General features: G+C 54.0%; 1 protein-coding gene across 3 annotated transcripts in view; it reads left to right on the top strand.

The window, feature by feature from the left end:
• LOC134341352 (WD repeat-containing protein 26-like) overlaps positions 1-13,970 on the top strand; it is a 187,526-nt gene extending 173,556 nt beyond the window's left edge. Inside the window, exon 14 of one of the 3 annotated variants that reach the window (XM_063039215.1) lies at positions 13,821-13,970. In XM_063039215.1, the coding sequence (XP_062895285.1) occupies positions 13,821-13,855 (35 nt within the window). In that variant the 3' untranslated portion in view covers positions 13,856-13,970. Of the gene's footprint in view, positions 1-5,987; positions 8,800-13,820 lie in introns of those variants that run through there. The other 2 variants (XM_063039218.1, XM_063039216.1) reach the window with 2 other exon arrangements.
• The last annotated feature ends 7,048 nt before the right edge of the window (positions 13,971-21,018 follow it).

Below are 21,018 nucleotides of genomic sequence, written 5' to 3'. Positions count from 1 at the left end.
CAGCCCTGTGTCATGGTCCACACTAATCCCACTGTCCCGCTCTCTCCCCACAGCCCTGTGTCAGTCCCCACACTAATTCCACTGTCCCACTCTCTCCCCACAGTCCTGTGTCAGTGCCCACACTAATCCCACTGTCCCACTCTTTCCCCACAGTCCTGTGTCAGTCCCCACACTAATCCCACTGTCCCACTCTCTCCCACAGTCCTGTGTCAGTCCCCACACTAATCCCACTGTCCCACTCTTTCCCCACAGCCCTGTGTCAGTCCCCACACTAATCCCACTGTACCACTCTCTCCCCACTGCCCTGTGTCAGGGTCCACACTAATCCCACTGTCCCACTCTCTGCCCACAGCCCTGTGTCAGTCCCCACACTAATCCCACTGCCCCGCTCTCTGCCCACAGCCCTGTGTCAGTCCCCACACTAATCCCACTGCCCCACTCTCTCCCCACAGCCCTGTGTCAGGGTCCACACTAATCCCACTGCCCCACTCTCTCCCCACAGCCCTGTGTCAGTGTCCACACTAATCCCATTGTCCCACTGTCTCTCCCCACAGCCCTGTGTCAGTCCCCACACTAATCCCACTGTCCCACTCTCTCCCCACAGTCCTGTGTCAGTGTCCACACTAATCCCACTGCCCCATTCTCTCCCCACAGTCCTGTGTCAGTCCCCACACTAATCCCACTGTCCCACTCTCTCCCACTGTCCTGTGTCAGGGTCCACACTAATCCCACTGTCCCACTCTCTCCCCACAGTCCTGTGTCAGTCCCCACACTAATCCCACTGTCCCACTCTCTCCCCACAGCCCTGTGTCAGTCCCCACACTAATCCCACTGTCCCACTCTCTCCCCACAGCCCTGTGTCAGTCTCAAACTAATCCCACTGTCCCACTCTCTCCCCACAGCCCTGTGTCAGTCCCCACACTAATCCCACTGTCCCACTCTCTCCCCACAGCCCTGTGTCAGTCCCCACACTAATCCCTCTGTCCCACTCTCTCCCCCTCTCCCCACAGCCTTGTTTTAGTCCCCACACTAATGTCACTGTCTCCCCCTCTCCCCACAGCCTTGTTTCAGTCCCCACACTAATGTCACTGTCCCACTCTCTCCCCGCAGTCGTGTGTCTGTACCCAAACTAATCCCTCGGTCCCACTCTCTCCCACAGTCCTGTGTCAGTCCCCACACTAATCCAACTGTCCCACTATCTCCCACAGTCCTGTGTCAGGGTCCACACTAATCCGATTGTTCCACTCTCTCCCCACAGCCCTGTGTCAGTCTCAAACTAATCCCACTGTCCCACTCTCTCCCACAGTCCTGTGTCAGGGTCCACACTAATCCCATTGTCCCACTCTCTCCCACAGTCCTGTGTCAGGGTCTACACTAATCCCACTGTCCCACTCTCTCCCCACAGCCCTGTGTCAGTCTCAAACTAATCCCACTGTCCCACTCTCTCACCACAGCCTTGTGTCGGTTCCCACACTAATCTCACTGTCCCACTCTCTCCCACAGCCCTGTGTCAGTCCCCACACTAATCTCACTGTCCCACTCTCTTCCCACTGCCCTGTGTCAGTCCCCACACTAATCTCACTGTCCCACTCTCTCCCACACTCCTGTGTCATTCCCCACACTAATCCCACTGTCCCACTCTAATCCCACTGTCCCACTCTGTCCCACAGTCCTGTATCAGTCCCCACACTAATCCCACTGTCCCACTCTCTCCCGACAGCCCTGTGTCAGTCCCCACACTAATCCCACTGTCCCACTCTCTCCCCACAGTCCTATGTCAGTCACTACACTAATCCCACTGTCCCACTCTCTCCCTACTGCCCTGTGTCAGTTCCCAACTAATCCCAGTTTGCTACTCTCTCCCACAGACCTGTGAGACTCCCATACTCATCCCACTGTCCCACTCTCTCCCCGCAGCCCTGTGTCAGTCCCCACACTAATCCCACTGTCCCACTCTCTCCCCACAGCCCTGTGTCAGTCCCCACACTAATCCCACTGTCCCACTCTCTCCCCGCAGCCCTGTGTCAGTCTCAAACTAATCCCACTGTCCCACTCTCTCCCCACAGCCCTGTGTCAGTCCCCACACTAATCCCACTGTCCCACTCTCTCCCCACAGCCCTGTGTCAGTCCCCACACTAATCCCACTGTCCCACTCTCTCCCCCTCTCCCCACAGCCTTGTTTCAGTCCCCACACTAATGTCACTGTCTCCCCCTCTCCCCACAGCCTTGTTTCAGTCCCCACACTAATGTCACTGTCCCACTCTCTCCCCGCAGTCCTGTGTCAGTCCCCACACTAATCCCACTGTCCCACTCTCTCCCACAGTCCTGTGTCAGTCCCCACACTAATCCAACTGTCCCACTATCTCCCACAGTCCTGTGTCAGGGTCCACACTAATCCGATTGTCCCACTCTCTCCCCACAGCCCTGTGTCAGTCCCCACACTAATCCCACTGTCCCACTCTCTCCCCACAGCCCTGTGTCAGTCTCAAACTAATCCCACTGTCCCACTCTCTCCCACAGTCCTGTGTCAGGGTCCACACTAATCCCATTGTCCCACTCTCTCCCACAGTCCTGTGTCAGGGTCTACACTAATCCCACTGTCCCACTCTCTCCCCACAGCCCTGTGTCAGTCTCAAACTAATCCCACTGTCCCACTCTCTCACCACAGCCTTGTGTCGGTTCCCACACTAATCTCACTGTCCCACTCTCTCCCACAGCCCTGTGTCAGTCCCCACACTAATCTCACTGTCCCACTCTCTTCCCACTGCCCTGTGTCAGTCCCCACACTAATCTCACTGTCCCACTCTCTCCCACACTCCTGTGTCATTCCCCACACTAATCCCACTGTCCCACTCTAATCCCACTGTCCCACTCTGTCCCACAGTCCTGTATCAGTCCCCACACTAATCCCACTGTCCCACTCTCTCCCGACAGCCCTGTGTCAGTCCCCACACTAATCCCACTGTCCCACTCTCTCCCCACAGTCCTATGTCAGTCACTACACTAATCCCACTGTCCCACTCTCTCCCTACTGCCCTGTGTCAGTTCCCAACTAATCCCAGTTTGCTACTCTCTCCCACAGACCTGTGAGACTCCCATACTCATCCCACTGTCCCACTCTCTCCCCGCAGCCCTGTGTCAGTCCCCACACTAATCCCACTGTCCCACTCTCTCCCACAGTCCTGTGTCAGTCCCCACACTAATCCCACTGTCCCACTCTCTCCCCACAGCCCTGTGTCAGTCCCCACACTAATCCCACTGTCCCACTCTCTCCCCACAGTCCTGTGTCAGTCCCCACACTAATCCCACTGTCCCACTCTCTCCCACAGTCCTGTGTCAGTACCCACACTAATCCCACTGTCCCACTCTCTCCCCGCAGTCCTGTGTCAGTCCCCACACTAATCCCACTGTCCCACTCTCTCCCCACAGTCCTGTGTCAGTCTCACACTAATCCCACTGCCCCACTCTCTCCCCACAGTCCTGTGTCAGTCCCCACACTAATCCCACTGTCCCACTCTCTCCCCACAGTCCTGTGTCAGTCCCCACACTAATCCCACTGTCCCACTCTCTCCCCACAGTCCTGTGTCAGGGTCCACACTAATCCCACTGTCCCACTCTCTCCCCACAGTCCTGTGTCAGTGTCCACACTAATCCCACTGTCCCACTCTCTCCCCACAGCCCTGTGTCAGTGTCCCATCTCACAGCTTTGTGCTTGGTTTGAGCATGGTCGACACTGAGAAGGCTGATTTAACGAGCCGTTTTGTGGCACGTACCTACCTGAGCCCAGAATAGCCGGTGATCTGTGTGGCTCGATCTCTGTGTAAGTGGGCAGTGCCCGTCACGCATCTTCATGGCGCACCCAGGGTGTGAAACCGCCTGTACCATTTGAGATCAGCAGCTCTGGATGCGAGCGGATGATGAGATTGTTGCACCTGCCCTGAGAGTTCAAGTGGATGGGAGGGGAATCAGCTATTTCAGGGTGAAAGGAGAATTTTCTTCTTGGTGTCTGGGACCAGACAGTAATGTTGCCCCAGGGTACAGGGTCCTTGTCAAAGCTGACACCAGCATGGAAACATGCCCTTCGATACATCTGGTGTGTGCTGACCATCACGCTGATCAACGCAGAACACAACAAGCCACACAACCAGCAAACAAGCCCCTTTCTTCCACTCCCTCGCACCCACAGATGTACACAGTCCTCCCACCCTGTCCTCTTCATCTTCAGCGGATTTACTTACTTCTCTTCACCCCGCTGGCGTTCAGGGCAACAATGAAGCTCCTCTATCTCTGGGGGTGTTCAGGGCTCCCTGCATCGTGTCAGTAGCCTCCTCTCGTTTTTCACTGCTGTTGGCTGGAGACTCAGGAATACCATCAGACTCTGGTGCAGAAGGATTCTTCATTGCTGTTTCCGTAAGAGTTTTGTTTGCCAGTCTCGAGCGGAACCGCCGAACCTGCAGGACGGGTGAACCCCTCTTAGCCTGTCCTCTACCCTTTCACCTGTTTGGCATGGGTGACCCTACCAAGAGCCAAAGTGCACGCACACACACACACGCACTCCTCCAACAACTCTGGTCTTCCAGTCTCCAGGCTCCAGACTTCCAGGTGGTCTTCATTTCGGGACTTCAGTATGTCCACCTCTCTCTGGGACGATCCACCACCAAATTCTTATCTGTGCCTTCTCGTGTCCTGAAACGGTTTGGCCCACCCCCTGCTCTGGGATTACCACCACGAGGAAATTGTCCTCCTCGTCAACCCCCTTGGATCTTAAGCCAGTCAGGTGGCCTCAGTGCGAATATTGTTGGCCGAGATATAAGTCTGTATACACCGTTGGTGAGACCACATGTGGAGTATTGTGCACAGTCGTGGTCACCCGGCTAACGGCGGGATGGCACGAAACTAGAGAGATTCACCGTGACGTTACAGGGACGGGAGGGTTTGAATGTCAGGGGACACGGGACAGGCTGGGACCGTTTGCACAGGAGTGAAAGGGGCCGAGAGGGCTTTAAAATCACAGCTGAGGTGGAGGGTCACAGTCTTTTCCCCAGGGGAGGGAATTCTCAAACTCGAAGGTGATGGTCACACAGTCTGTCACCCTCCTCCCCCCAGGGTCTGACCAACAGTCTGTCCCCCACACCCCCCAGGGTCAGACCCACAATCTGTCCCCCACACCCCCCAGGGTCAGACCCACAATCTGTCCCCCATCTTCCCACAGGGTCTGACCCCCAGTCCCCATCACTCCTCAGGTTCTGACCCACAGTCTGTCCCCCATCTCCCCCCAGGGTCTGACCAACAGTCTGTCCCCCACACCCCTCAGGGTCAGACCCACAATCTGTCCCCCATCTCCCCCCAGGGTCTGACCCACAGTCTGTCCCCATCGCCCCCCAGGGTCTGACCAACAGTCTGTCCCCCACACCCCCCAGGGTCAGACCCACAGTCTGTCCCCATCTCCCCCCAGGGTCTGACCCACAGTCTGTCACCCCATCTCCCCCCAGGGTCTGACCCACAGTCTGTCACCCCATCTCCCCCCAGGGGACTGTCAGCCTCGTTGTGGTGGTGTGTGCTGGGAGGGATTTGGAGGCGTTGGGGTGGGGCGGCTTTGTTCGTGGGATTGGGGGGGGGAAACAAGCACCCCCTTTTGTGTGTGTGTGCGTACCACTGTCACACTGACCTCTCCCACCCACCCCCTCTCTCCCATTCCCCTCCACCCCCTCAATCTTCCCTCGCTCTCCCCCACCCCCTCACTCCCCCCACCCCCTTCTCTGCCTCACCCCCCCTCACCCACCCCCCTCTCTCACCCACCCCCCTCTCTCACCCACCCCCCTCTCTCACCCACCCCTCTCTATCTCACCCACCCCTCTCTATCTCACCCACCCCTCTCTATCTCACCCACCCCTCTCTCTCTCACCCACCCCCCTCTCTCACCCACCCCTCTCTCTCTCCCCCACCTCCCCTCTCTGTCCCCCACCCCCGTCGGCCCCGACCTACAGGGTGCAGCAGCAGCAGTGTGGCAGACAGCTGACAGCTGGCGACACCATCCCGGTAACATCCTCGCCACGGAGCTCGGGTACCCGGCGCCTGCTCGATTGGGAGGCTCTCCATCCGGCTGCCAGACAAAGATAGCAGCAGCGTCTGCCCCTGCCCCCTCTCTCCCTCCCCACCCTCCCACCTCCCACCCTCTGATGCCAGCTCAGGCACGCCCAGCCTCCAGGATGCCAGCGTTGGGGCCCGGTCGGCGCTGGCGGTTTACCAGCACGCTGGCGTTGACCCGCAAATCACTCACGTACCCGGATGGTGCTATCAAGGCGGGGCCAGCTCCGTTTCTTCGTGCCCAAGACCACAGCAGAGGCACGGCTGTGCTGTCCCGCCGTGGGAGGGGAGGGGGAGACTCGCCAATCCTGGCCTGCAAAGGAAACCAGACAGGATTGGTCAGCGTTTTCATTTTGTTTGTCCTCTTCCCCTCTCCCCACCTGAGAGACTGGAATTATTTTAAACACAAAGATAAAGGAAACATCACAGTGCCCTCTGGATTGTCCTGGTGCCTGTCCTGTCCAGGATCTGAGGGGTAGTGGGCAAAGTGTGGAGCACCTCCGCTGGGTGGGCTGTGGGTGCGCCGAGATGAGCAAGTCGAACAAACAACACGTTAGTTGCCCATACTCGGACCAATGCGTCCTTCCTCTTTCCGCCTACACTCACCCCACCAGCTCGTGATCCTTGTCCAATGCCAGCCCAGGCCTGGGGCTGATCCAGGGGTGGGAGAGGGGGTTAGTGAGGGACTTTTAAACCCTCCTGTCTGTATGCCATCTGTGATTCCACTGTCTCGTGCGTAGACCCCCTGGCGAGTGAGATATCCAGTACCCTTCACTCAGCCCACCATTTTTCACCCGAGGAATGCTGTAAACTCCTCCTCCTTCCCCTGGTCCCTGGTCCCTGGTCCCCAAGACCTGGGAGGACTTCTGTCCCTTTCGCTGTTCTCTCCCGGACATCTGTTGGGGGGGTGGGGTGGTGGGGCTTCGCTGGTGCCTGTATTATCTGCTTCCACTGATGCAGGACCCCAACTCCCCTCCTGCTGGTGCACAAGAGACCCCAGTCTTTCCCTCCCTGCCTATCCTGTCGCGAGGAGGGACCGATATCCTGTGGCGGGCAAAGTTTGGGCCCAGAGGAGTGGGCCAGTATCTACATCAGACCCCTCCCCAGCGTGTCAAGGCATGGGCAGCCATGGGTCAGAGAGTGGTGGTCAGGGAACCTAGGGCCAAGGAGAGCAGCGGTGATGTTCGCCAGGAACGCACAGCCAGATTTGTGCCCTGTCTGGTTCGACCTTTGGGCAGGATTCCCCTCAGTGAGTGTCGTGTAGTTGTGTGGGTGAGACAGACATTGGCAACCACATTCACGGTTACTGTTCTGTGACTCTCCTCTGACCGGGGTCACAATCACTTAACTGTGTCTGTCCGGCACTGACTGGGGTCACTGTCACTGGTCCGGGACCCTCCGGCACCGACCGGCGTCACTGTCACCGGTCCGGGACCCTCCGGCACCGACCGGGGTCACTGTCACCGGTCCGGGACCCTCCGGCACCGACCGGGGTCACTGTCACCGGTCCGGGACCCTCCGGCACTCACCGGGGTCACTGGTCCGGTCCGGGACCCTCCGGCACCGACCGGGGTCACTGTCACCGGTCCAGGAACCTCCGGCACCGACCGGGGTCACTGTCACTGGTCCGGGACCCTCCGGCACCGACCGGGGTCACTGTCACCGGTCCAGGAACCTCCGGCACCGACCGGGGTCACTGTCACTGGTCCGGGACCCTCCGGCACCGACCGGGGTCACTGTCACCGGTCCGGGACCCTCCGGCACCGACCGGGGTCACTGTCACCGGTCCGGGACCCTCCGGCACCGACCGGGGTCACTGTCACTGGCCTGGGACCCTCCGGCACCGACCGGGGTCACTGTCACTGGCCTGGAACCCTCCGGCACCGACCGGCGTCACTGTCACCAGTCCGGGACCCTCCGGCACCGACCGGGGTCACTGTCACTGGCCTGGAACCCTCCGGCACCGACCGGGGTCACTGTCACCAGTCCGGGACCCTCCGGCACCGACCGGGGTCACTGTCACTGGTCCGGGACCCTCCGGCACCGACCGGGGTCACTGTCACCGGTCCGGGACCCTCCGGCACTCACCGGGGTCACTGTCACTGGCCTGGGACCCTCCAGCACCGACCGGGGTCACTGTCACCGGTCCGGGACCCTCCGGCACTCACCGGGGTCACTGGTCCGGTCCGGGACCCTCCGGCACCGACCGGGGTCACTGTCACTGGTCCGGGACCCTCCGGCACCGACCGGGGTCACTGTCACCGGTCCGGGACCCTCCGGCACTCACCGGGGTCACTGGTCCGGTCCGGGACCCTCCGGCACCGACCGGGGTCACTGTCACTGGCCTGGGACCCTCCGGCACCGACCGGGGTCACTGTCACTGGTCCGGGACCCTCCGGCACCGACCGGGGTCACTGTCACTGGCCTGGGACCCTCCGGCACCGACCGGGGTCACTGTCACCGGTCCGGGACCCTCCGGCACCGACCGGGGTCACTGTCACTGGTCCGGGACCCTCCGGCACCGACCGGGGTCACTGTCACTGGCCTGGGACCCTCCAGCACCGACCGGGGTCACTGTCATTGGATTCTTGCTTCCTTTTCAAGAGAAACACTTGACGGTGATTCTGTTCACTCTGATCCTGTGGGCTCTGCTGCCTTGGAGATGGTAGGAAGTGTGGGAGTGGGTGGACAGTAGGGAGGGAGGGAGGGATCGAGCGAGTGCGTGTGTGTGTGTGTGTGTGTGAGAGAGAGAGACAGAGAGAGAGAATGAGTGGGGGTGGGATATTGAGCGTGTGTTCAGGGGGTTGGTGTGAATGTTTGGGTTTTGGTGATGAGCTACGAGAATGCAGTGGGGAGATCTAGTGATGTCTATACAAAGTAATTTTATGTGTTTATATATAAAAAAAGAGTGTTATGCGTTTAAGAACCATTATTGTGTGCTAGACTGTTTGGGAGCAGAAGACCATTTTGCAGTGTGTTAATTCAGTGGAACATTACACATTTAGATGGATTAAACTGTACACAGAGAGTCGGTGATGCTTTGCAGTGACAGATCATTCAACATTGTGCCTGCCCAGGTAACTAGAGGACGATCGGCCGCCTGTGCAGAGCAGTGGCATGTCCCCTTCAGCAAGGCGGTGGTGTGGGTATAAGGGGTGGCTCCCACCTCTTTCCGTCCATGCTGTCCCTTCCCAGCAAGGTTACCTGTGCAGGTGTCCGTGCGGGGCAGTGGTGATGCAGACGGTCTGGGTGTAAAGGGTGGCCTGCACCTCTTACCGTCCACGCCCTCCCTTCCCAGCAAGGTTACCTGTGCAGGTATCCGTGCGGGGCAGTGGTGATGCAGACGGTCTGGGTGTAAGGGGTGGCCTGCACCTCTTACCGTCCACGCCCTCCCTTCCCAGCAAGGTTACCTGTGCAGGTGTCTGTCAGCAAATCCGTAACTATTGTATTGTAATAAAGCCCAACCAACAGCCAAGCCTCTGATGTGCTTTGTCACGTGTCGTCGCTCTCAGCTGAAACACAGCCTTTCACGGAAGGCCCGGTGTGTGTGTGGTGTTTATGATCGGCGTGCACAGCAGGATATGCAGGAAAACTGTCCAGACCGATGACAGCACACAGTGGTGAAAGGAAAAGCAAATATCGTTTTACAGTTACAGGCAGACAATAAGGCGCAAGGGAATAGGGAGGCGCAGTGGGAGATCAAGACCATGAGATACAGGAGCAGAATTAAGCAATGTGGCCCATCGAGTCTGCTCCCCCATTCTACCATTCTGCCATGCTGCCTTTTCCCAGTAACCTTTGATAGCCTGACTAATCAAGAACCTTTCAACCTCTACTTCAAATATACCCAATAACTCGGCCTCCACAGCCACCTGTGATAACGAATTCCCACAGATTCAGCACCCTCCAGCTAAAGAAATTCCTCCTCATCTGTGTTATAAAGGGACGTCCCTCTGTTCTGTGTTATTCTGGTCCTAGACTCCCCCACTATAGGAAACATTCTCTCCACATCCACTCTATCTGAGTCCTCTGGTCCTAGACTCCCCCACTATAAGAAACATCCTCTCCACATCCACTCTATCTGTGCCCTCTGGTCCTAGACTCCCCCACTATAGGAAACATCCTCTCCACGTCTACTCTATCTGTGTCCTCTGGTCCTAGACTCCCCCACTATAGGAAACATCCTCTCCACATCCACTCTATCTGTGTCCTCTGGTCCTAGACTCCCCCACTATAGGAAACATCCTCTCCACATCCACTCTATCTGTGTCCTCTGGTCCTAGACTCCCCCACTATAGGAAACAACCTCTCCACATCCACTCTATCTGTGCCCTCTATTCCTCGTCTGGGATTGGGATAATAGTCCAGCGCTCCCCACCTTTGCCTCCCATGCATCGAGATTCAGTGAAAAGCTTGCCTTGCCTTCTTTTCATACAGATGAGATCATTACACAGTGGATTGAGGTAGAACAAGGGGAGCCACAGTATTCTAGCGGTTACAACAATACCATTTACAGCTCATGGCGTCTGAGTTTGGAGTTCAATTCTGATGTCAACTGCAAGACAATAGGACCTAGGTTTCAGTGAGATTCTCTCCTCCCTCCCCCCCCCCCCCAAACTGCAGGGATAACGACCCAGAGCCATCAAACGCTGTGATGTGTTTCATTCCCAGGATCATTCTCATGTGCCTCCTGTGGACCCTCCAATGCCAGCACATCCTTTCTTAAACGCTGCTCACAGTACTCCCCAGTGCAGTCTGATGAACACAATATAAAGCCACAGCATTGCATTCTTGGTATTATATTCTGGTCCTCTCAAAATGAATGCTAACATTGCATTTGCCCTCCTCCCCACCAGCTCAACCTGCAAGGCAATCCTGCACAAAAATTGCCGAGTCCCTTTGCACCCCTGAATTTTGAATTTTCTCCCCTTTTACAAAGTATTCCACGCCTTTATTCCTTGTACCAAAATGCATGACCATACAATTCCCTACATTATATTCTTCCAATCAGTCTAAGTCCTTCTGCAGACATCCCGTTCCTCAACACTACCTGCTTTGTATCATCCATAAACTTGGCCACAAATCCATCAATTCCTTTATCCAAATCTTGAGCATCGGCAGCCAACCAGAAAAGACATGCTAGTCAGCCGCACGTGTGGCATCTTGTCAAAGGCCATCTGAAAATCCAAGTACACAACATCCACCGATTCTCCTTTGTCTATCCTGCTTGTTATTTCCTCAAAGAACTCCCAGTAGATTTCCCCTTTAGAAAACCATGCTGACTTTGGACTGTTCATCACGTGCCTCCAAGCACCTCGAAACCTCATCTTTAATAATAGACTACAGCATCTTCCTGGCTACTGAGGTCAGGCTAACCTGTCTATAATTTCATTGCTTCTGCTCCCTCCCTTGCAGAGAGAAGTGACATTTGCAATTTTCCAGTCTACTGGAACCAGTTATTCTTGAAAGATCATTACGAATGCCTCCATAGTCTCTTCAGCCACCTCCTTAAAAACCCTGAGGTGTGTAGTCCATCTGGTCCAGGTGACTTATCTACCTTCAGACTTGTCAGCTTCCCATCACCTTCTCCTTAGTACTGTAATAGCAATGACTCTCACTTCTGCCCCCTGACACATTTCTGGCATTTTTCCACAGTGAAGATTGACACAAAATTCTCAAGTTCCTCCATTTCTTTGTCCCTCATTACGACCTCACTAGCGTCATTTTCCAGTGATCCAATATCACACTCTTCTCTCTTTTATTCTTTATATATCTAAAAAAAAACTTCTGGATGTTATTGACTACTTCCCTTCATATTTCATGTTTTCTTTCCTTATGACTTTTTTATCTGTTGCCTTCTGTTGATTTTTTAAAACTTTCATCTAATTATTGCTCTATCATGTGCCCTCTCTTTTGCTTTTATGCTGTCTTTGACTTCACTGTTGCATCATCCTGTCTTTAGAATACTACTTCACCCTTGGCATGTATCTCTCCTCTGAATTCTTCTAAACTCTTCTGAATTTACCCCAGAAACTCCAGCCGTTGCTGTTCTGTCATCATCCCTGTGAGCCTCCCCTTCCCCTTCCAATAAACTTTGGCCAGCTCCTCTCAGGCCTCTGTATTTCCATTTACTCCACTGTAATACTGATACATCCTATTTTCGCTTCTACTTCCCGAACTGCAGAGTGAATGCTATCATACTATGATCATTGTCTTCTAACAGTTTCTTTACCTTAGGCTCCCTAATCAAGTCTGGGTCATTATACAACACCCAGTCCAGAATTGCTGTTGCCCCAGTGGGCTCAACCACAACCTGCTCCAAAAAGCCATCTCGTAGGCTTGCCACAATTTCCCTCTTGGAATCCAGCACCAACCAGATTTTCCCAATCCAACTGCATATTGCAATTGCCCATGACTATCACAATATTGTCCTTTTTACATGCCTTTTCTAATTCCCATAATTTGTAATACACATTCTGGCTATTGTTTGGAAGCCTGTATACACAGTAACTCCCATCAGGGTCTTTATCCTTGCATTTTCTTAACTTGACCCAAAAGGATTCTACATCTTCTGATGCCGTGTCTCCTCTTTCTACCTACCTGTCCTTTCAATACAATATATATCCTAACTATGATCTTCTTTCAGCCATGAGTCGGAGATGCATATAAAATAATATCTGCATTTAAATATAACGCCAGTCCTGTATTCATCATCCTTTTTGATTGTAACCCCCTGTTACATGTTAGCTCATCCCATGGACTGCAATTTTGCCCTGTCATCTGCCTCATTCCTCATAGTCTCACTACACATTACTTCTAATTGTATACCAACTACCCCATCCTCAGCCCTATCACTCAGGTTCCAATACCCCCCCCCCCAAATTAGTTTAAACCCTCCCCAACAGCTCCAGCAAACCTGCCCACAAGGATATTGGTCCCCCTCGGGTGCTGGTGTAACCCGTCCTTTTTGTACAGGTCATACCCTCCCCAGGAGAAATCCAACCCTGTCCCTTGCACCAATTCTTCAGCCACACTTTCATCTGCTAAATCATCCAATTCTCACCATTCACTGGTGCGTGGCACAGGCAGCAAAACAGAGATTGTTTCAGGCCGAGACTGTTCATCAGGATTTTTGAGGAGGGGTCGTAGCCTAAAATGTGGTCTGTGTATTCCTCTTCATAGATGCGGTCTGGCCTGCTGAGTTCCTCCAGCCTTTTCCAACATCTACAGAAGCTTTTGTGTTTAGGATAGGACTACCTGCCTTTGGCTGTCTGGGAAACTTGGTTAATGCCCCTGTTTTTGCACTGGGGAGACCTGTTGAGGTTTCAAATGGTTTGCAAGAATGGAACCTGCACAGACACTCAGTGAGGGCCAGTGGGAAATTGCTTCTCCCCTGTCCTCGCTCGAGGAATAGGAGCGGAAATCAGACAGTCAGTGCCTTGACACTCTGTACCCTGAGTCCTGAAGAACAAGAACACAGAAATGGACCATTTAGCATCTGCTGTCGCCTGTGTGTCCAGTGGAACCTGAATCCGCTGCCTGGTGCTGTCTGTGTTCCTGCAACTCCCATCCCAGTGACTAATGCATGATACCTCCCGAACCACAACCCAGAAAAGTCTGCCCCTCTCTCCCACCGCCATCATGAATTTGTCCATTTCAAAGTGTGAAGTAAATTTATTATCAAAATACCAATATATCATTTATGTACTACCCTGAGATTCATTTTCTTCCAGGCATCCACAGTAGAACAAAGAAATACAATAAATGAAAGACTACATGCAAAGACTGACAAACAACCCATATTGAAAAGGGGGCAAACTGCAAATACAAAATAAATAAATAAACAATCTATTGAAATGTAGAGTCTTTGAAAGTGAATCCCCAAGTTGTGAAATTAATTGTAACACATGCTGAAGTAATGGGGAATGAGGCGAAGCATACAACAGTGTGAACAGCTCCAGGTAAAGGAGAATCCCAAATACTTCAACAGGTGGTGTACTGTGCAAAAGTCTTAGCCATCCTAGTTTCCTTAATCACTGCATAGAAGTCCCAACAAGAGAGGATGTGATAGTCGATCTTCCGTTGGGGAATGAGACAGAACAGGTGACAGAAGTTTGTGTAGGAGAACATTTTGTATCTAGTGATCATAAAGCCATTAGTTTCAAGGTAATTATGGAAAAGGATAGGTCTGGTCCATGGGTTGAGATTCTAAATTGGAGAAAGGCCAATTTTGATGGTATCAGAAAGGATCTGGCAAGTGTGCACTGTTTTCAGGCAAAGGTGTAAGTGGGAGGTCTTCAAAGGTGAAATTTTCAGTACTATGATCCTAAGGGCTTCTACAGATGTTGGTCCTCTAGAAGATCAGAGTGGTAATTATGCGTGGAGACAAAAGGGAATTTACGTGGGAGATGGACATAGAATCCTTAGAAGTGAGGTAAAGCAGCAGCGATGCCATGGACCCTACACAGATTACAGAAGGGGAGGTATTTGCTGTCCTGAGGTAATTATTCAAGGTGTTCCCTCTGACCCTGTGCAGAGATAATTAAACGATCCTTCGCCATGGGTGAGGTGCTGGAGGACAACCAATGTTGTTTAAGAATAAGCCAGGAAATTATAGGCTGTTGAGCCTGACATCAGTAGTGGGAAAGTGATTGGTAGGTATCCTAAGGGATCGGATATGTGAGTATTTGGATAGACAGGGACTGATTAGGGATGGTCAGCATGGTTTTGTGCATGATAAGTCATGTCTAATATACAAACGTTTGTAGAATTTCCCAGGAAAGTTGATGAAGGCAAGACAGTGGATGTTGTCTACATGGACTTTAGTAAGGCCTTTGACAAGGTCCCACAAGGGAGGTTGCTCAAGAAGGTTCAGTCTCTCGGCATTCAAGATGAAGTAGTAAAGTGGATTAGACATTGGCTTTGTGGGAGAAACCAGAGAGTGGTAGTGGACGGTTGCCTCTCTGACTGGACACCTGTGACTAATGGTGTGCCACAGGGATCGGTGCTGGGTCCATTGTTGTTTGTCATCTATATCAATCATCTGGATGGTAAAGTGGTTAACTGGATCAGCAAATTTGCACATAACACCAAGATAACATCTAGTGGATGGCGAGGAAGACTATCGAAGCTTGCAGCAGGATCTGAACCAGCTGGAAAAACGGACTGATGATGGCAGATGGAAGTTAATGCAGTCAAGTGTGAGGTGTTACACTCCGGGAGGGCCAACCAGGGTGGGACAGGTACGCCGAACTGTCGGCAGGGAGGAGTGCTGTCGAACAACGGAGTCTGGGAAAACTTATCCATCACTCATTGAGAGTGACGTCACAGGTAGGTAGGGTCATAAAGAAAGCTTTTGCCACAATGGCCTTCATAAATCAAAATACTGAGTACAGGAGCTGCACACAAAATGCTGGAGGAACTCAGCAGGCCAGACAGCATCTATGGAAAAGAGTAAACAGCCAATGTTGTAGGCTGAGACCCTTCATCAGGACTGGAAATGAAGAGAAGTCAGAGTAAGAAAGTGGGGGGAAGAGAGGAGGAAGAAGTACAAGATGGTAGATGATAGGTGAAACTGGGAGAGGGGGTGAAGTAAAGATTTGGGAAGTTGGTGAAAGAGATAAAGGGCTGGAGAAGGGGGAATCTGATAGAGGACAGAAGACCATGGAGGGAAGTGGAGGAGGAGCACCGCAAGGAGGTGATGGGCAGGCAAGGAGATATGGTGAGAGAGGGAAAAGGGAATGGGGAAAGTCGAAGGAGGGGTATCACTGGAGGTTTGAGAAGTCAATGTTCATGCCATCAGGTTGGAGGCTACCCAGTTGGAATATGAGGTGTTGCTCCTCCAACCTGATTGTGGCATTGCAGAAGGCCATGGATTGACATATGAGAATGGAAAGTAGTAATCGAAATGGGAGATCCCACTTTTTGCGGCAGATAGAGCGAAGGCGCTCGGAGAAGTAGGCTCCCAAGCTATGTCGGATCTCGTCGAAGGCCACGCTGGGAGCACCAGATACAGTAGATGGCCCCAAAGACTCACAGGTGAAGTGTCGCCTCTACTACTACTGTTACTGAGTACAGGAGATGGATGTTATGTTGAAGACGTTGGTGACACCTAACTTGGAGTATTGTATGCAGTTTTGGTAACCTACCTACAGGAAAGATGTAAATAAGGTTGAAAGAGTACAGAGAAAATTTACAAGGATGTTGCCAGGACTGGAGAACCTGAGTTATAAGGAAAGATTGAATAGGTTAGAATTATTCTCCAGAATGTGGAAGATTGAGAGGAGATTTGATAGAGGTATACAAAATCACGAGGGGTGATAGGATAAATGCAAGCAGGCTTTTTACACAGGTTGGGTGGGACTACAACAGGGGTCATGGTTTAAGGGTGAATTCCCTCCAGGCTCTTTAAGAAGCTGAGAGACCTCGGCCTTCACCCTGCCTTGTGCAGTTGGATCCTGGACTTCCTGTCAGATCACCGGCAGGTGGTAAGAGCGTGCTCTCTCACCTCTGCCCCCTACACAGGTGTCCCTCGGAGCTGTGTACTAAGCCCCCTCCTATAATCTCTTTACCCATGACCGTGTCGCCACCCACAGCTCCAATCTGCTAATTAAATTTGCTGAGGACACCACGCTGATTGACCTCATCTCAAATAATAATGAGGCAGCCTACAGAGAAGAAGTCACCACCCTGACACTGTGGTGTCAAGAAAACAACCTCTCCCTCAATGTTGTAAAAACAAAGGAGGTTGTTGCGGACTACAGATGTAATGGAGACAGGCGATGGATCTGGGGTTGAGAGGGTGAACAGCCTTAAGTTCCTGGAGGATCTCACGTGGTCTGCACCTCCCGGCTGTGTAGTGAAAAGGGGCCGGAAGGATCACTGGAGACTCGAGTCACTCCAACCACAATCTGTTCCAGCTGTTACCATCCAGGAAACGGTATGGCAGCATAAAAACCAGGACCAACAGGCTCCGGGACAGCTTCTTCCACCAGGCCATCAGACTGATTAATTCATGCTGATACAATTGTTATAATATATTTCTATGTTATATTTATTATAAATTACTATAAATTGCACATTTAGACTGGGACATAACGTAAAGATTTTTACTCCTCACATATATGAAGGATGTAAGTAACAAATTCAATTCAGGTGAAATGTTTAAGGGGAATATGTCCCTCCTCCTCCCCCTATTCCCTCTAACCCCTCCTCTGTCAACGTCCTCTTCCCCTCTACCCCTCCCCCTCTCCCTCCTCTACCCTTCCCCCTTCCTCCTGCCCTCCTCCCTCCCTCCATCCCCCTCTTCCACCCCACTCTGCCCTCCCCTCTGTCCACTCTATCTCCGCACCTCCCTTGTTCTGTGCACCTCTCGCACCCCTCTCCTGTGCTGAGACACCTTCAGACAGGGAGTGAAACACTGCATGCACCAAGAACAGGCCTGTGATGAAGCTAGTAGACACACAAAGGACTGGAAGGCTTGGCCTGTGGAGGGAGGAAGTGACAAGGGGGCTCTGCTTCTCCAGACCGTTCCACCTCAGTGTCCATTCCCCTGGGACAGGCCGCAGCAAACTAATGCACAGCAAGCTCCCACAAGGAGCAACCTGATTGGGCCAGATTTGGCACTGTGGTGAGGTGGGAGGTTGTCCGGTTCAGAACCCACAGTGAAGAATGAGGTAGTATCAATCCACAGTTTACAGGATGGTAGTGGGAATTAAAGTGTGTCGGACAGATGGAGCAGGGGAGAGTGGGAATAGTGACAGAGACTGGGAGGTGACGGGTGGATCAGGTGACGGGGAGTGATGGACAGACGGAGGAGGGGAGAGTGGGAATAGTGACAGAGACTGGGAAGTGACGGATGGATCAGGTGATGGACAGACAGAGCAGGGGAGAGTGGGAATAGTGACAGAGACTGGGAGGTGACGGGTGGATCAGGTGAGGGGGAGTGATGGACAGACGGAGGAGGGGAGAGTGGGAATAGTGACAGAGACTGGGAAGTGACGGATGGATCAGGTGAGGGGAGCGATGGACAGACAGAGCAGGGGAGAGTGGGAATAGTGACAGAGACTGGGAGGTGACGGTTGGATCCAGGTGAGGGGGAGTGATGGACAGACGGAGGAGGGGAGAGTGGGAATAGTGACAGAGACTGTGAGGTGACGGGTGGATCAGGTGAGGGGGAGTGATGGACAGATGGCGAGGGGAGACTGGGAATAGTGACAGAGACTGGGAGGTGACGGGTGGATTAGGTGAGGGGGAGTGATGGACAGACGGAGGAGGGGAGAGTGGGAATAGTGACAGAGACTGGGAGGTGACGGGTGGATCAGGTGAGGGGGAGTGATGGACAGACGGAGGAGGGGAGAGTGGGAATAGTGACAGAGACTGGGAGGTGACGGGTGGATCAGGTGAGGGGGAGTGATGGACAGACGGAGGAGGGGAGAGTGGGAATAGTAACAGAGACTGGGAGGTGACGGGTGGATCAGGTGAGGGGGAGTGATGGACAGACGGAGGAGGGGAGAGTGGGAATAGTGACAGAGACTGGGAGGTGACGGGTGGATCCAGGTGAGGGGGAGTGATGGACAGACGGAGGAGGGGAGAGTGGGAATAGTGACAGAGACTGAGAGGTGACGGGTGGATCAGGTGAGGGGGAGTGATGGACAGACGGAGGAGGGGAGACTGGGAATAGTGACAGAGACTGGGAGGTGACGGGTGGATCAGGTGAGGGGGAGTGATGGACAGACGGAGGAGGGGAGACTAGGAATAGTGACAGAGACTGGGAGGTGACGGGTGGATCAGGTGAGGGGGAGTGATGGACAGACGGAGGAGGGGAGACTGGGAATAGTGACAGAGACTGGGAGGTGACGGGTGGATCAGGTGAGGGGGAGTGATGGACAGACGGAGGAGGGGAGAGTGGGAATAGTGACAGAGACTGGGAGGTGACGGGTGGATCAGGTGAGGGGGAGTGATGGACAGACGGAGGAGGGGAGAGTGGGAATAGTGACAGAGACTGGGAGGTGACGGGTGGATCCAGGTGAGGGGGAGTGATGGACAGACGGAGGAGGGGAGACTGGGAATAGTGACAGAGACTGGGAGGTGACGGGTGGATCAGGTGAGGGGGAGTGATGGACAGACGGAGGAGGGGAGAGTGGGAATAGTGACAGAGACTGGGAGGTGACGGGTGGATCAAGTGACGGACAGACGGAGGAGGGGAGAGTGGGAATAGTGACAGAGACTGGGAGGTGACGGGTGGATCAGGTGAGGGGGAGTGACGGACAGACGGAGGAGGGGAGAGTGGGAATAGTGACAGAGACTGGGAGGTGACGGGTGGATCAGGTGAGGGGGAGTGATGGACAGACGGAGGAGGGGAGAGTGGGAATAGTGACAGAGACTGGGAGGTGACGGGTGGATCAGGTGAGGGGGAGTGATGGACAGACGGAGCAGGGGAGACTGGGAATAGTGACAGAGACTGGGAGGTGACGGGTGGATCAGGTGAGGGGGAGTGATGGACAGACGGAGGAGGGGAGACTGGGAATAGTGACAGAGACTGGGAGGTGACGGGTGGATCAGGTGAGGGGGAGTGATGGACAGACGGAGGAGGGGAGACTGGGAATAGTGACAGAGACTGGGAGGTGACGGGTGGATCAGGTGAGGGGGAGTGATGGACAGACGGAGGAGGGGAGAGTGGGAATAGTGACAGAGACTGGGAGGTGACGGGTGGATCAGGTGAGGGGGAGTGATGGACAGACGGAGGAGGGGAGACTGGGAATAGTGACAGAGACTGGGAGGTGACGGGTGGATCAGGTGAGGGGGAGTGATGGACAGATGGAGGAGGGGAGACTGGGAATAGTGACAGAGACTGGGAGGTGACGGGTGGATCAGGTGAGGGGGAGTGATGGACAGACGGAGGAGGGGAGACTGGGAATAGTGACGGAGACTGGGAGGTGACGGGTGGATCAGGTGAGGGGGAGTGACGGACAGACGGAGGAGGGGAGAGTGGAAATAGTAACAGAGACTGGGAGGTGACGGATGGATCAGGTGATGGACAGACAGAGCAGGGGAGAGTGGGAATAGTGACAGAGACTGGGTGGATCAGGTGAGGGGGAGTGATGGACAGACGGAGGAGGGGAGAGTGGGAATAGTGACAGAGACTGGGAAGTGACGGATGGATCAGGTGAGGGGAGCGATGGACAGACAGAGCAGGGGAGAGTGGGAATAGTGACAGAGACTGGGTGGATCAGGTGAGGGGGAGTGATGGACAGACGGAGGAGGGGAGAGTGGGAATAGTGACAGAGACTGTGAGGTGACGGGTGGATCAGGTGAGGGGAGCGATGGACAGACAGAGCAGGGGAGAGTGGGAATAGTGACAGAGACTGGGTGGATCAGGTGAGGGGGAGTGACGGACAGACGGAGGAGGGGAGAGTGGGAATAGTGACAGAGACTGGGAGGTGACGGGTGGATGATGTGAGGGGGAGAGATGGACAGACGGAAGAGGGGAGAGTGGGAATACTGACAGAGACTGGGAGGTGATGGGTGGATCAGGTGAGGGGGAGTGATGGACTTATGGAGGAGGGGAGAGTGGGAATAGTGACAGAGACTGGGAGGTGACGGGTGGATCCAGGTGAGGGGGAGTGACGGACAGACGGAGGAGGGGAGAGTGGGAATAGTGACAGAGACTGGGAGGTGACGGGTGGATCCAGGTGAGGGGGAGTGACGGACAGACGGAGGAGGGGAGAGTGGGAATAGTGACAGAGACTGGGAGGTGACGGGTGGATCAGGTGAGGGGGAGTGATGGACAGACGGAGGAGGGGAGAGTGGGAATAGTGACAGAGACTGGGAGGTGACGGGTGGATCCAGGTGAGGGGGAGTGATGGACAGACGGAGGAGGGGAGAGTGGGAATAGTGACAGAGACTGGGAGGTGACGGGTGGATCAGGTG

The sequence above is a fragment of the Mobula hypostoma genome (genome assembly GCF_963921235.1).
Source record: "Mobula hypostoma chromosome 30 unlocalized genomic scaffold, sMobHyp1.1 SUPER_30_unloc_2, whole genome shotgun sequence".
In the NCBI taxonomy this organism is placed as follows: Eukaryota; Metazoa; Chordata; class Chondrichthyes; order Myliobatiformes; family Myliobatidae; genus Mobula; species Mobula hypostoma.
The sequence above is the reverse complement of the archived record's forward strand: the minus strand, read 5'-3'. Positions and strand labels throughout refer to the sequence as shown.